The 15,796-nt window shown below is 39.1% G+C and overlaps 1 protein-coding gene across 5 annotated transcripts in view; it reads left to right on the top strand.

The window, feature by feature from the left end:
* The window catches only part of fam13b (family with sequence similarity 13 member B), an 80,646-nt gene that overhangs the window by 51,088 nt on the left and 13,762 nt on the right, over window positions 1-15,796 (top strand). For all 5 annotated transcript variants that reach the window (XM_039812788.1, XM_039812789.1, XM_039812786.1 and 2 more), the window contains exons 8-13: window positions 7,189-7,233; window positions 11,142-11,237; window positions 11,966-12,113; window positions 13,692-13,789; window positions 15,074-15,131; window positions 15,449-15,578. In XM_039812788.1, coding sequence (XP_039668722.1) covers window positions 7,189-7,233; window positions 11,142-11,237; window positions 11,966-12,113; window positions 13,692-13,789; window positions 15,074-15,131; window positions 15,449-15,578 — 575 coding nt within the window. The remainder of the gene's footprint in view (window positions 1-7,188; window positions 7,234-11,141; window positions 11,238-11,965; window positions 12,114-13,691; window positions 13,790-15,073; window positions 15,132-15,448; window positions 15,579-15,796) is intronic.

Below are 15,796 nucleotides of genomic sequence, written 5' to 3'. Positions count from 1 at the left end.
GAGCAAATCTCAAATTTGCTGGAAGTTCGTCAGGGTTTACCCAGGCTAACAAAATGGTGTAATTTTGTAAGTGTAGTCATTTTTCTTGGTATGTTTTGCTTAAAAAAGAGCCACATTGTCTTGAATTGGAAGTACCACTAAATCTTGCCGGGAGTAAGAGCCATTGTGTGGTTATTTTCCTTAGTATTGGCTTATTCTTGTGTATAATATTGACTTTTACTCAACACTTGTGTGTTACCACTATTCAAATATTCTTTAGTGGGCACCATGCCACTAAGGCTCCGGCACAAAGACACTTAACAAATCTTGTCCCATGTCCTACAGTGAGATGCCAAACATCTTTGAAAGCCATGACTTGCATCTTAAAATGGAATTCTGCTATATCTTCTGATAAAACAAGATGTCCGTGAAGGTTCTCAGTCATCCAGGTTATGTTCTGAGCAGCACCTCTGAAGCAGCTGGTAACACAGAGTTAAAAGATTAATTTGATTTAGATTGGAACAACTCAAGTATTCTCAGGTTATTCTGTTTGTGTTCTTTGTCTTCATCACTTCTCTTTGTGATATCGCTTTGTTAAACTATTTTATCAAAGCCCTTTTTGATCAGCTTCTCTTTCTAGTGCTTGGTAAAACCTTGTCATCTCCAGCATGATATCATTTTTTACTTTGATTTGAAGAAAGTTGACCTGATGTCTAATCCTGTTGGAAACACACTTGATGACTCACAGAGAAACATTATGAGGACAAAAGGAACTAAAACTAGTTTCCTTGGGAATTACGTAGATGCAGATATAACTGTGAAATGCATATTTGAAATACATTAATTCATTTGAATACCCCTCTCACTCTTTTCTGTATTGCTTTTTCTCTGTTGCTGTTTTACTTTCTCCTTCTTTCCTACTCTTTTGTTTATGTTCATACCTTCCACTCTGTGTCATTTCATACTCTGCTCAGGTCTTTAGGTATCACTGTCACTCGTCTCAATAATTTGTTAAATGTATTGATGCCTTTATTTGTCTGAGAAAAAGCTCATAGGGGGTGATATAAAAGACACAGGTGTGTGTTTCTGTGATTACGTGTATCTTGTGTGTGTGTGTGTGTGTGTGTGTGTGTGCGTGTGTGTATGCGTGCATGCGTGCATGCGTGCGCATGCGTGTGTGTGAGCGTGTGTGCGCATACCATTAAACAGACCACTAGTCCGGCTTGAGTTTATATCACTACTGAGTGGACCAGAAAAATCAATCCTCCCTCCCCCTTTCTGCCTCGTGATTGGCTCGCAGAAGTCCTTCCCTTTTTACGATTGGCTCCCAACTTCCGCTCCTCCCATCTCATCGGTGCTCCCGGAGGTTGTTGCCTGGTTACATCAGAAGCTCATATATTTGAGCAGAGCCCTGGATGTTTACTGCAGCACTTTTACAGACAGTGCAGACTGAGACAACCTCACACACACTCATTAAAGAACACACACACACCGGTTCAGAGGACGCCACAGAATGCACCCAGGCGATACTCTGCTGCTAGACCTGCTGGTACTGTCGCTGACACCTCAAAGTGCTCAACTGCAATAACCACCTACTGGATACAAGGCTGACCTACAGACGGACCCGATTTTGACAGAGAAGAAATCCGAAGGAGAGACCAAGCTTCCCAGCTGGTTACTGCTCCTACAGGAGATGTGTCAAGTGGTTAACAGGCAAAAACAAGAAGGAGACCGAAATCATGCTGAGTTTGGTTCAAAGTCAAGCCGACTTCTCTGCAGGGTTTGAAAAATAAATAACAGACTGGACTTTAATAACCTAAGCTGACCGCACTGGGCAGAAACGGTCTACCAGACACCTTCAGGCTGATAAAAAAAATAAATAAATAAATAAACTGAGACAAAACAAAAAGGACAGAACACAGTGAGAGAAAACACCGCTGGGAAAATGAGAATGGCCTGTGACATTCTACTGCAGAGGTAAACATCAGGGTTATGTAACTTCTCTAGTCTGACTGGATAAATGATTGGATGGATGGACGAACTGGAGGGTGAAAGAGGAAAAAGGGCAGGAAATTGGATGAATTAAGTGGATTAATTAACAAAAGAATTAGAAGTGGAAAGTTAGGAGAATGAATCGGCTTGTGAATGAATTACCGGAAACCTTCATGTTAAGTGATGTAATACCTTTTTATTATGAATGGAGGAATGTAGGGAAATGTAGGGATGTAGGGAAATGAGATTGGATTGTGTTTTCTTGTTCATTGTTTTGTTACCAAGCAGAGATGAAAGAGAATAGAGAGACAAGAGGAAGTCTGTGTCTTTTCTTGAACAGGAATCGAAACCGAGCAGATGAAGAGAAAGGGATCATGGCATTACTTAATAGCTGATATTGTGTTATGCAATCTAAGTATAAAAAAGAGGAGCGTCTGGCAGAGGATGTGTCAGCATTTTGCTACGTGGAGGGGCAGAAATGGCACTTTAATAAGTATTCCCTCAATCAAATATACCGTTTTTATTATATCTAAAGTGTTTTGTATAAATAATAAAATAATCTTCAACTATCACTAAGGCTTGTTTAGATATAATATATAGTTCTGTAAAATCTTATCACATAGGTCTGGTATATCGAAGCTGTCCCCGAGTGCCGTAATGCCTGTCGTTTTGGACGGTATTATTAATATATGTAGTCTATAGATCAGGTTTCCCTACACTGTGCGAGAACAGGCCAAAATTATAATTGAATTTGCAGCAGTTCCCAAGCGTCTGAGAAGTTTTTTGCTTTTTCACCAGTCGTCATGATTCAGTATGATGAACAACTGCCAGGTTCATTAACATAGTGATCAGCATTCATAAGGTGCTTTGCATTGACTATTTATGGTTAACAATGGGCGTGTACAGTAGGGTTGGGTATCAAACCCGGTACTTTTACTGGTACAGACCGAACTACGCACAGTTTTATAAATGAGACCCCTGGTGATTTAGCTATTTCTGTGTTTTATCTCCTCGTTTTTGTAATTCTCATACAAATTGAATATCTTTTTGGACTCTTGGTTGGACACCATCTTTTTGTCTCAGAAATTGTGGAATTTTTCATGATTTTTTAACATTTAACTGGCTATTTATTGTCCCAAGTAAAAAGCAGCTGATGGAAACAAACAAATGATCAGAAAACCAAACACATATCTTGAGTCTTTGACTTCATCAGCGTTTGAGTTGTTTGAATGGCCCTGACATGAAGCTCTTTAAATGTTTACTGTTCAGAGGCAGCAAGAAGAGCTGTTGTGAGGTGTACGATGATGATTAGGATTTTGTGTGTGTGTGTGTGTGTTTAAAGTAGATTACTAGCCAAAGTAAAATATTTCGTCTTGTGCATGCTGATATATATGTGTGTGGTAGGAATTTCCGTGGGCGTGGGTGGATGCGTAGACTGCAGCAATTTGTAGTACCTCCCAGCCAGAACAGAGCAAAGTCAGGTTTGCTGACAACAGCACCTCTCTGAAATCACAACTAACCTCAAACTGACCTTTATTATTACCCATCATACACAAACACAGTTACTTCCACATAAAAACACATAAGCAGTAAAAGATGCTTGCAGGCTTTTTCTTTCTCTCTCTTACACACGCACACACACACACACACACACACACACACACACACACACACACACACTCACACTATCTTTGTTTCCTTTATATCAAGCCACCAGAATAATTGTTATAAATAATGTAAGGACACCCTTCATCAGCCATTTTCCTTGTTACCTTGTGGAGATACACAATGCTAGATTACAATATGATATGAGGTCTAATATTCGTTATTTCTAGAAGTGAGAGAAGATTGTGCATTACAAAAACCGGTCTATTCAGCTATGCACAAATCTCTAATGGTTTCATAACCAGTAAAACATTCAGGGCCAGTAATATGTCACCAGTAAATTGGCAGTAAATGTGTAGATTGTGGAGTCCACATAGAGCTATTCTCCCATGTTAAAATAGATAACAAATGATTTAGATACTGCTTATATGTCCACCTTTTAAAGGTGTTTTAAGGTGTTCTTGTATAAAATTGTTATGGTGTCAATTAATGTAGTTATAAAGCCTTTTTCTCAACAGGAACATATAAATCATGACATCAAAGACAACTTTAAAATTAACTATAATGTTAACTTGAGGGCGATATCACTGGGTACTGAAATATCTGGGTACTTAGGTGGATAAATAGATGCTGTAGTTTATACTTTCTATTAAAATAAAAACATGCATTTCTTAGCCCTCAGGTGATGCTCACCTTCCTTCTAATGCAGTAATCTTCCACCAGAGGGATGTTTCCTTGCTCTGCTCATGCTGAGGGCTCTGGTTAGCAGACAGCAGATTAGCCTAATGGGATCTCAGTGAATCTGGCAAGAATTTGTTTTACTTTGTAACTCACCTCAGATGCCTTTAGGATGTGTTTGATGAAGCAGTTAGGGAAATCATATAATAGTAAACTAATAATGTGTATAATGTGTTTTAATCTGATTTTTAAATTAAATCAAAGCAATGAAGATGTGCAGCTCCTAGAAATGAGCAGATGAAAAATAGCATCAGTCGTCACCGCTAAATCAATTTTGTAAACAAGCAGAGCATTTGTTTGTTTCTGAGACGTTATCAAAGACAAAGTCACTGTCTACGTAGGTCACTCTAAAAGGTTTTACAGTGTCACTGCCAACAAACAGCTAGCTAAAAGTGTGTCTCCTTAAGATGTTATCAAGGTCTCATCTCTGTATATCTCTATATATTTTTGTCTGAGCAATAACCAGTGGATAGTTTCTCACTTGCATGTTTTATAAATATATTTTTTAGAAAAGCTAATGTTAGTAGAAGTTAATATTCATATTTTAATAATTTAAAAACAGAATATAAAGGTGCATCTTTTACTAAAGTTGTGTTAGAAGATAATTGATGGTGTTTGCTATAGTATAATGGACAATAGCACAAAAAGAGACTGATGTGTTTGCAATCTGACATGTAACTGTACCAAAAGGGCTTTGCAACATACACTGTCCCCTTCTGTCCCTGTGGTGTAGAGCATGTCTGTTAGCATGATAGCTAGTAAAGCAAACTGTCCACCTTAAGACCTAATCAAAACCACTTTCTACTACACCAGGAAACTATAATACTCAGTCCAATCTGCCCTTCATGGTGTCTCCGGCAGGGAAGAAATGCCCAAAAGGGTCCTATAAAGGGTGTCATGTATGGTCCTTTAGGGCTCAACTGACGCTGATAGAAATAGTATCTCTGCTGCTGCTAAGGGAGTTTGAGGAGGCCAGAAATACCCCAAAGGCCACAACAACAATTTTACTTTTAAGAGTTTAGGGGGAAAATAGTTGATCAGATATTATCTTTGCTACTTAAGGCACATTGAGATTATGTAACGTCTTCAAGGACTATCAAGGATCTATTGTTAGTGATGCAGCCACCCAGCGCGGCCCCTTAGGGCACGACTCCGCAGGAGAGCCTGAGCCGTCAGATTTTATCAGCGCTTCGAAGGGACAGTTGCTGCTGTAAAGAGCCTGTGTATTCCTGTTTAAAGGGCATTTCTCTATGCTGACTAACAGAAGATCTGATGCAATCTCAATCCAGATAATTATGGACTCAAATATATTTGCCAGATGTTGGAGAGAGATGGCCAGAATAGATGTTAGCCTTACACAAAGTCAGAAGCTTTTCACATTTCGTTACTTCCCTCACACCCAGTTTTTTGGGCTGCTTTGGCAGGCTTACTGTTTGATATCCACACTTCTCTTTGTGTCTGTGTCTCCATCACACACATTCACACTCAGCGTTACAGTGTTAGAAAGGGGAATGTAAGATGGCTTGTTAAATTCAAAGCTAGTAAGAATCGAGGGAGGAGAAGGAGATTAAAGGGGAAAGAAACATTGTGGAGAAATGAGAACTTCAGAGAAAGATAAGCAAAGGGTAGAGATGATATAAGAAATATTTTTGTATAAAGCATGATGGGGTGGAATGAGAGAAATGGAAGAGAAAAGGGTAAAGAGGTAAGCGGGAATAATCAGTAAAGTGGTATGTAAATAGAAAGAGAAATTAAAATCAAGAGAGAACTAATGAGAGGAGGGCAGAAAAGATAGTTGGATGGCAAGAATAGAAACAAGAAGGAAGGGTGAGAATAAAAGATAGAGAAAGAAGAATAAAGATGGAGGGCATTATCATTTCCTACAGTATCTGCCATTAATAATTCAGTCTGTATCGATCAACCTCAGGACTACTAACTGGATTTTGTGTGTGTGTGTGTGTGTGTGTGTGTGTGTGTGTGTGTGTGTGTGTGTGTGTGTGTGTGTGTGTGTGTGTGTGTGTGTGTGTGTGTGTGTGTGTGTGTGTGTGTGTGTGTGTGTGTGTGTGTGTGTTAAAGAGCCAACATACATCCACACAAAAAGGTTGTGGAACTTCAGCTGTTTTTCTAATGAAATGAGTTTGACCGTCTTAAGTCACACACACAGTATATGAGATGTACCCAAGCACTTGGCATAACGTGAACAACCTTGTGTGTGTGTAGGAGTGTTATATAAATCTGGCGTGCCTGTCAGTGTGTTTGTGAGGCCAGCGGCAGGCTGCTGAATCAACAGACACATCTGAGCCGCCTCCCTGTTTCATGCCCCACACACACATACACTTCCTTGCTTATGGAGGAACATCGAACAACAAATATGAGTTGACACAAACACACACACACACACACGCCCTTCTATCTGATCAGCAGGCCCTGTAGCCTAAATAACAATCTGCCCACCCAGAGTGGCGCCAGAGACTGAATTGTCATTTGGCACAAGGGATCTTAGATTAGGAGACAAGTGCAGTGAGAACATACACTCATCATGCTGACTTGCACACTTTATTCTTTATTTCATTCTTTTTCATCTCTACTGCTTTAAACACTCAGCAATTGGTCTCTGGCTCTAAAACACAAATACACACACACACACACACACAGTATGCACATACATGTGTTCATGGTTAATGTCGTTCTTCTTCCCTGTTTTGACTCTTACTGCCCGACACACTCAAGGTCATTTCATGTCGGTATGGGAAAGGAGTCAAGGAGTACATGATGTTCTAACCATGCTGTCCTTTTCCTCTCTCTCTCTCTCTCTCTCTCTCTCTCTCTCTCTCTCTCTCTCTCTCTCTCTCCTCTCTCTCTCTCTCTCTCTAGCTCCCACCTCTCCCCTATATCCATTCTGCCTGCTGACTCTGCTGAGTAAGTACACAAACACACACACACACACACACACTCACCAGCAATCTAGCCACTCGCGATAACGTACATAGACACTTCTTTGTGTACACACACTGTAACAACCTATACCAATGTACAACTAAAATTCCAGCCACACTAAGAAACTGCAACAAGTAATTTAATGTTCAACTAATTGGAAAAAGCAAGCAAGCAAGCAGTTATTATAATTTGAGAAGATAATAGAAAAACTGCAAACATAGGCTAAGACAACCAGTTTAGTTGAAGTTTGAAGAGCAAGTAAAGGTCCAACTGCTCAAGAGGCAGATAAAAATAATAAGATTCAAAAACGAAGAAAAGTTGGGAGAAAGGTAAGAGGTTAAGAGGAAGTGATGAGGAGGGAAGAGGAAAGTCGGCCATGTGTTTTGATTATGAAGCTAAACCAAAGCATTTTGCATGGCTCTGTGCTTTTAGAGCCTCAAGGACATGAACTTCCCAATCACATGACAGTCAGGCTTCTGGCTGTTCACAACATGACATGGAGACAGAGTAAGATTATTTTTCTATGGTGCTATACATTAATGTTAATATACTGACCTGAAGGCTTGAGGACACAAACACAAAATGTCTCAGGGTTTAGGAATAACAGATGACAAAGTGAGTAGTCTAATTCATCAATTACAAAAGAGAACAAAATGGCTGCATTTGTTGACATCAAAATATCATTACTTGATGTGCTGATTATTTTCTTACTTATTCGAATAATGTGTTAGAAAATAGTGAAAAATTCTTCACTGTTTCCAAAAATCCCAAGGTGACATGTTTGTTTTGTCCGACCAACACGCTAAAACCCCAAAACATTCAATTTACTATCCCACAAGCCAAAGAAAAGAGAGACAAATCCTGTCTCATTCATTCATAAGCTGAAACTGTTGTTGAATGTTTTGCATTTGACATAGACAAATTGATTATTTAACTAATTGTTTCAGCTCTAATATAATGGCACAACATTTAACTTCAGGTTGGCTTACTTTATTTTCTTCAATATGCCAAGAACTGGGTGTTTGGCTTACTAAATTAATAAAAATGTTTATAATTCCCTTTTTATCTAGATAAACACAAACCTGTGGAAGATTAAATTTAAGAAAACAATAATAAGATAAATAAGCAGTTATTTATAAGGAAATGGATGGACAGAATGATAGGTACCACATAAATGTATTAAATTTTTAAATTGCTAAATGGTGGATGAGGTCCTCAGTTGGTTTGCTCTGGGCTTGTTGACCATGACCTTTCAGAAATTAGGCTACCAATAATGAAGAATAATTATACTAGCATACTAATCTTCCTAAGGGAAAACATGTCTCTTGAATTTCATTCTCCAGTAGTTTGACTATCTTCTGGGTGTCATGCGAGTACATTAACTGCTAGCACATTTCCAGACATCCATTAGATAGCGGCAAGGGCCTTGGTTGCATAGACTGTCTTGTTTCTCTGAGAGTGTTTAATGTCTTCACTTTCCGCTGGCTACCAGGATGTGTTCAAAAGGGCTCTCCTCTGTTGGGAGGCATGAAAGGTTTTAGACAAAAGTCAGACGACAGCAGCAAAAGCACATGGTGCTTTTCGTGTGTGTGTGTGTGTTTGTGTGTGAGAAAGAGAAAGGCTGCAAGCATCTTTTACTGATTAAGTGTTTTATGTGGAAGTAACTGTGTTTGTGTGTGATGGATAGTTATTATTAGTGAGCTTCCTACACTTAGAGGTTGAGTTGCTGCTGCAAGTGAAGGTGGGCTTGTGGTCCAGAGAAATGTGTGCACTGTTTGTGTGTGTGTCTGATATATCCTCCACACACACACACACACACACACACACACACACACACACACACACATATATATGTATTTGACCTCAGCTTAACAGCTTTATGATTTTTACCTTAAATGGCCATGGATCTAAAGCCCAAACACAGTTTTGTCCCAGCTCCAAGTCTTGTATATAGTCTCCTGTTTTATACGCCAAACACACCCAGTTTGATTTGGCAAATGTATTATACAGAGTAGAGATGTTTAATAATATAAATGTGAAAAATAGAAAAAATAGTTTGAGGAACATACAGTAGAAAGTATGATCCATCAGGAGCAGCAGGCGGTGTGGAGGAGAGTGAAGAGAGCGGGGTGTTTTTCCCAGTTAATGTATTTTTCTACCAGGTCCTCAACCTCTACTGCTGTCTCAGCGGGAGGAGAAAACAAAGCTAACAGCCTGCAAGAACCAGAGTAAATTGAGGAGGGATACTTTAGGATCACGCACACACACATGCGTGGCGAGCAAGTTAAATAAAATATCAGTAGAGCCTGTAGATCAACCTCATCACATGTCGATGTGGAAGAGTTCAGAATGTGACTGCTGTTGTTACCTTTTATAGGCCGTAATGTCTCCTCTCTTCTCCCTCGCTTCTAGTTTAAACATTATTAATCCTTTTTAGAACTGGACCAAGTTTTTTGACTCAATAAGGACTTATTAAATGTCCTAGAATGGAAAATAAACCATTTCAGTGATTATTAGGCTCACAGAATGTTTGATTCATTACTCACCTTCAGTAAATGTCTCTTACTTTATATACCTCACTTCCAGAAACATTTCTGTTTTTGGCATGGAGATAAACACATCAGTTGGTTATTTAAAGCTCCATTCGTTGATTGATTAGTAGAGGTCTTTCTATTCATTAAAGTAGGCTGATGAGAGGTAGGATTATGTGATGAGGCTTACATGTGGTTCCAGGCACGGCAAAATAGCCTCGGGAAGAAACTTGTCTTGGTGGAACGTGTACGTTCAAAAGTTGTTTTAGTCGTACAACAGAAAACTCAGATTGGACAGATAGTCTAGCTAGCTGTCTGGATTTACCCTGCAGAGATCTGAGGAGTAGTTAACCATAGTCTTCATAAATCCAATGGAGTTTAAAATTCCAACATAAAGAAAGTGTAAGGTAACGGACATCCGGCCGAAAAGAAGCATGTACAGCGGAATTTCCAGCGGCAATGGAGCAATCCCGGAAGTGGAAGGTCGTGGATATAGACTACAATGCAGGTTACGGTTCAAAAAATGCAATATTACAGAAGACCGGTGTTACATGTCATCTATGTACAATTTATTAATGTCAGATATCATTGTTTTCCAGTACTGAATTCTTATTTAGCAGAAGTGAATAGCTTTGCTTAACTGAATTATATTACATTTAATCTGTTATTTATATATCCGATGCACCACAGGTTGCTGACATCCTGCTGTATTAGTGCTCTCATTATGGTCATAGCTGATAGTGAATTGAACCCTGATACATGCAGGCACCAATATTGAGTCCAAAACAAAAGTTGATTTGGGATTTGATTTTAATATGTGTGAATTTACCCGGATATTTTTTTTGGCTGCGCTGTGTTGGTATTTTTTTCTGCCATACAGTCCCACCACTGCTGAGAAAACAGATTGTCACAGGATCTTATCCAAAGTAGTTAAGTAAACCCAGTAAACATTTGGCTTTGGTCCTGTCTAGACACAATCACTGATAAACTGAGCTGTTACGGTTTATACTTGTTAAGGTTGAACTAAACTCATTCCAGTGGAGGAAACATGGGCTGCATCATTACTCAGTATTCGCGATTGATTAGTAACTAACTGCCTTGCCAAAGTTTAAAAGTGGGACTGCCTCAAAGAAAACAGAAATAAAACTTAACACTTTCAGGGTTTGATGTCCACTGGGGCCACCCTGATAAGCTAAATACAGAATTTAAGGTGTCACAAAAATCTGATGAAAACATCAGAAATTATGTGAGGAAAATGCCCTTTTTAGTCAAATCACACCGTTAAAAAATAAATAAATAAATAAAGTGAATACACATAAATCTTGATAAATGACGTGTGTGTTTTTTGTGTTTTCCCAGGATAATCCAGCGAACCATCAGGGATGCAGTGGAGCAGCACTTCTTTGATCTGAAAACCTCCATCAGCCAAGACCTCAGCAACTATGACAGCCAGGGGTGAGAGTGCATACGCACACATTAACAATCACACACATACAGTACATAGACAATCATGAAAACCAATTACACTTCAAGTATAAGAACATATTCACACTGATGTTCTGTACAGCTATGCCAAAACTGTGCAGACTCTGCTAGTGTTTTTTTTCTTCTTCTTTTGTCTATATGCTACCTTTCGTTTAATTATTTTAGGGAACCCAACACGTCAAGCCCCTTTTTCAGGGTTTCCTTTGCATGTCTTTTTTTTTTTTTTTTTACTTATTTTTTCGTAGATGTAACATTGTTTTTTTTTTTTTTAACATGTGCTAAATAAATCAAAGAAATATAATCAGAACAACCTGTTGTGTTCTGCTTCTTTCCCTCCATGCACCTGCTGGTAGAAACATGCCTTACACAGATTCCTCAGGGGTTGGAAGTGGCATCGGATGACTTTAAAGAACCATATTTGCCATAGTGAACATTATGTACAAAAGCACGAAGCCAGACAGATGGTTTAGGTTACCAGTAAAGATGTTGACAGCTATGATGTTAATTAGCAAACTCTACATGTTGATGGGAGCAGCTGTTCAGTGGTCACCTCTGAGACAAAACAACATGTCCGGTAGTTTGACGCTGCATACTGAAATAGGCAGCTTAATGTTCCCATACACTTCCACCATAAAGGCACAGTGTCAGTGTTATTTTAAGTTACTATTTTATTAAGATTTGTATTTGTTGTTTTCAAGGGTGAGTCCCAATAAGCCTGCAGACCAGGGTTGCCATGGAGACGAGGAGCAACAAACTGACCCTGAGGACAGTCCCTGCGACACAGAAGGGGAGACCCCACTCACGCAAACCGAGAAGCACATACAGCACAGCCAGAAAGACGCACAGGTCTGTGGGAAACACACACACACACACACACACACACACACACACACACACACAACCAAATTCATACCACACATATACTGTACATCCGCACATGCTCAAACACACACTATCAATGTTTTAGGTCGCATATCCAATACACATCCGACAAACGGCACAGAATCATCCATGTCGCGACACACACACACACACACACACACACACACACACACACACACACACACACACACACACACACACACACTGGAGATTTCTCTCAAAAATGTTCACAGACAATACACAGATCCTGGCCAGTTGATGTGTGGGCTGGCAGCATATTTCCCATAGCTAACCTCCTTCCTGTCTCAGTCTGTCCGTTCATTCCAAGGCTGAATTTGATATTATCAGCACTGGAATTCTGCTGGGGTAGCCAGCAGAGACGACAACAAACATGTTTTACAAATGTACACACATATTAATGAATATGCTGAGACATAGAGGCAGTGTTTTGTTCTTACAAACTTAGAGTCACGAGGGAATGACTTGAGGCTGAAATATACTTGAAAAGAAGTGCTGCTCAGTGACCAGAGAGGTTCTGCATCGTTCACAATCATATCCACCATTTACACCCTCTGTATGCCAGGGGTTCATAGTAGGTTTAAGAATGGATATAGCTTCAAGCGCACCCAAACTCTTCATTCCACATTGTTCACATTTTGGTGAGAAACAAATACGACTGAAATTAGGATCACATTTTCAAATCACAGTGGCACAACTTGAATTGATTACATACAGACAATGTGTCTTAATTTCAGTGAGAGTCGCACAGTGTTTTAGTGAGCCTTGTCACAGTGGAAATCAAATCCCCTCAATACTACTACCTCCCCTTAAACTGCCCTTGAGCCTCAGAGCTCTTGTCCCAAGAACCATTTTAGTGTCCAGACGACAGAGATGACATCATGGCAGTGAGATGTGTCCTGGGACTATTAAGAAACCTGTCACCTCTTGCCAAATAAAGACCGCAACACCTGTGTGCCAAACTGCAAAACACACACACACACACCATTTACTCTCTTTACGTAACCGTTATAATACCAGTGTGATATGTGCTTCATGTACAACAGGTATACACATTGAGTCATCATCCTGCTTCTCACTACAATTCCGAGTTGTTCCACAGATTCATGTGATAGACACCACAACTTTTCTTTTCTGACAAACACAATACAGTCCAGTGTGGATATTTAGAGCCTTAAATCAATGACGCTGTAGTTTAAGCGATGGCGATTACTATGAAACCTAAAAGTTCTGGGTTGTGAGTTATAAAGGTTAGAAGTTGTTGGTAAAAGCCCCTTCGCCTTCACTTAGGGATTTTTTTTTTTTAGTTAGCACAAAAACTGCGTGTTCCTGAATGCTCAAAGGAAGTGAAACATGATGATGTGTGTAGTTTCTAAGAGTAGGGATTCACCTGTTTATGTCCGATTTCTTTTTGTTTCTATTCATACTCAATAATGTCTCTTGCTCTGCCCAACTAGTTTTGTTTAAGTCTCTGATTTTCATTCATAAAAACAGTCAAATTAATCTGCTGTTGCTTTCTCCCAGGATTTATTGGACACTGGCGCCACTCTGGAGGAGAGCTCGGGAATGGACCTGGATGCAGAGGCTGTCAGAGATGCTGAGAACAATATCAACACTGCCAGGTGAGCTGGGTAGATTGTCAGTTTGCCTTTATTAAGTTCAGTTTCACCTTACATCAAGAATATACAAGCACAGTTATCAGAGTGAGTATGAATTATCAAGACCAGAATTTCAAGACATCAATGAACATTTTAGGCATAATTTGGACGTGGTAGATATATGTGTGTGCTATATTTAGTCTATTGTCTCGTAAATCTTAGTGATGTAGAGAGACTGCCTTCTTCCCCAGAGAGAAATTAATTTTCTTTAACGTGTGCAGGAATGTTGTCTTGCACTGATCACTTGACACCTCACGTTTACAAATCACTTCGACATGCTGTCTCAGCTGGAGCTCATTTTTACGCTACAACAGACCTTTATTATCCCTGTCTCTCTCTCACCCATAACTCGTATAATTTTATACGTCATATTGTATCACGCCTTCCGCTTGTGATTGTTAAAGCAACACCAAATATTCTTTTGTACGTTATAATGTTATTATAATAATGTTTCCAAAATCGTTTCAGTGGTTCATCAACTCGTAACAGGGTGAACAGCACTTCTGCATTCGCTTTGCGACCCTCTTATCAGCTATAACCGCACTATGCAAGTTTGCCAGATCGGGTAGCGGATCTGTAGTTCGAATGACATCACGTTTATTCAATGGACAATTCCGCTTCCAACCTGTAGAGGACCAAAGAGGAAAAGTGCTTTGGTGTTGCTTTTTTAAATGCTGTTTCACGTTTATTCAGGAAAAATGGGTAAAAGTTAATCAGCAGAATAAAACGATAAAAAGACACGGCATTGATTTTTTTTGTAACAAATGTGAGATTTTCCAACAATAAATCATTTATGGTGTGGAAAGGCTTTTAGTTGTGTGACTGTTCCTCAGCTGTTGTTCAGATCTGCCACAGACACCAACAGTGTCTCAGGAAGACTCCAAATAAGGGTGAAGGATTATGACTAAAATACTTGGGGATCTCCAAATTATCATCATTCAATTGTTCTGGCGAGAGTGCGTCCAAAAATGGTTTGGATTTTGCTCAAAGCCAAAGATTTCTCAGGTCAGAGAGGTGACTTACGTTTGCTTTTAACAATGTTTGCACATAAAGACTGGTCAGGCAATAGATTTAGTTACATAGCTATAACCAAAAAATCTGTTCTAGATTTCTGAGCAAAAATATATAAAAGGTATGTCCCCTAAGAATTACAATTTGGGGAAATATTTGTTGAGTATTTTGTTCACTTTACTTTTAGTCACAGTTATTGTTTCAAATTTGTCTCCTGTTTCTGATCTTTGTTTTCAGTCTGGACGATCAACCCTGTGACATCATGGAGCAGACTCAGACTGACACCATAAGCTGTGTAAGTAGCAATAAAATGGAATATATGAGAATAATGGTTTCTGTGTTGGTTTTATTTCGAAGGAGCCTTTTTAATTAAATTGAATTACAAGCACAGAAGAGGCATTTTTGGATCTATAAAAAAACATTTGGCAAATTATTACTTCAAGTTTATGTTACAGTATCTGTCTCACTGCTGTACTTTCCTTCTTTTGTTTGCTTTTAATTAATTTATCTTTCTTTTATCTTTTGTACCTTTTAGCTTCAATTATTTTTCTTTTTCCTTCATTCTTTCCATCACTGATTTGCTTTTTTAAATCTCTCCTTCTCTTCCTCCAGGATTCAAGTTCATGCCGCTGTGATCAGAACGCCAACACCAGCAAGACCAACATGAACCACCTGTCGCCATGCCAACCAAACTCTGGCCACAACCCCCAACTCCAACTTTTCCCTGACAACCAATGGGAAGGTAGGAGATATAATGTCAATATAATGTCATTGTAATAGAGAAGGAAACGGCACAGTAAAACAGACCCTTTCAGTGGTTTTCTATATTGATGTTATTTATTTATACATCTACAGAACACTCCATCCAAGCGAAATGTCAGTTATATACATTAATGTTGTCTTTAAAAGCTCTCAAATTTAAAAGTCCATAGTATATTTAATCTCAGAAAGAAAGGGCAT

This window comes from Perca fluviatilis, chromosome 10 (genome assembly GCF_010015445.1).
Source record: "Perca fluviatilis chromosome 10, GENO_Pfluv_1.0, whole genome shotgun sequence".
Lineage (NCBI taxonomy): Eukaryota > Metazoa > Chordata > Actinopteri > Perciformes > Percidae > Perca > Perca fluviatilis.
This window is presented reverse-complemented; position numbering and strand designations above follow the sequence as displayed.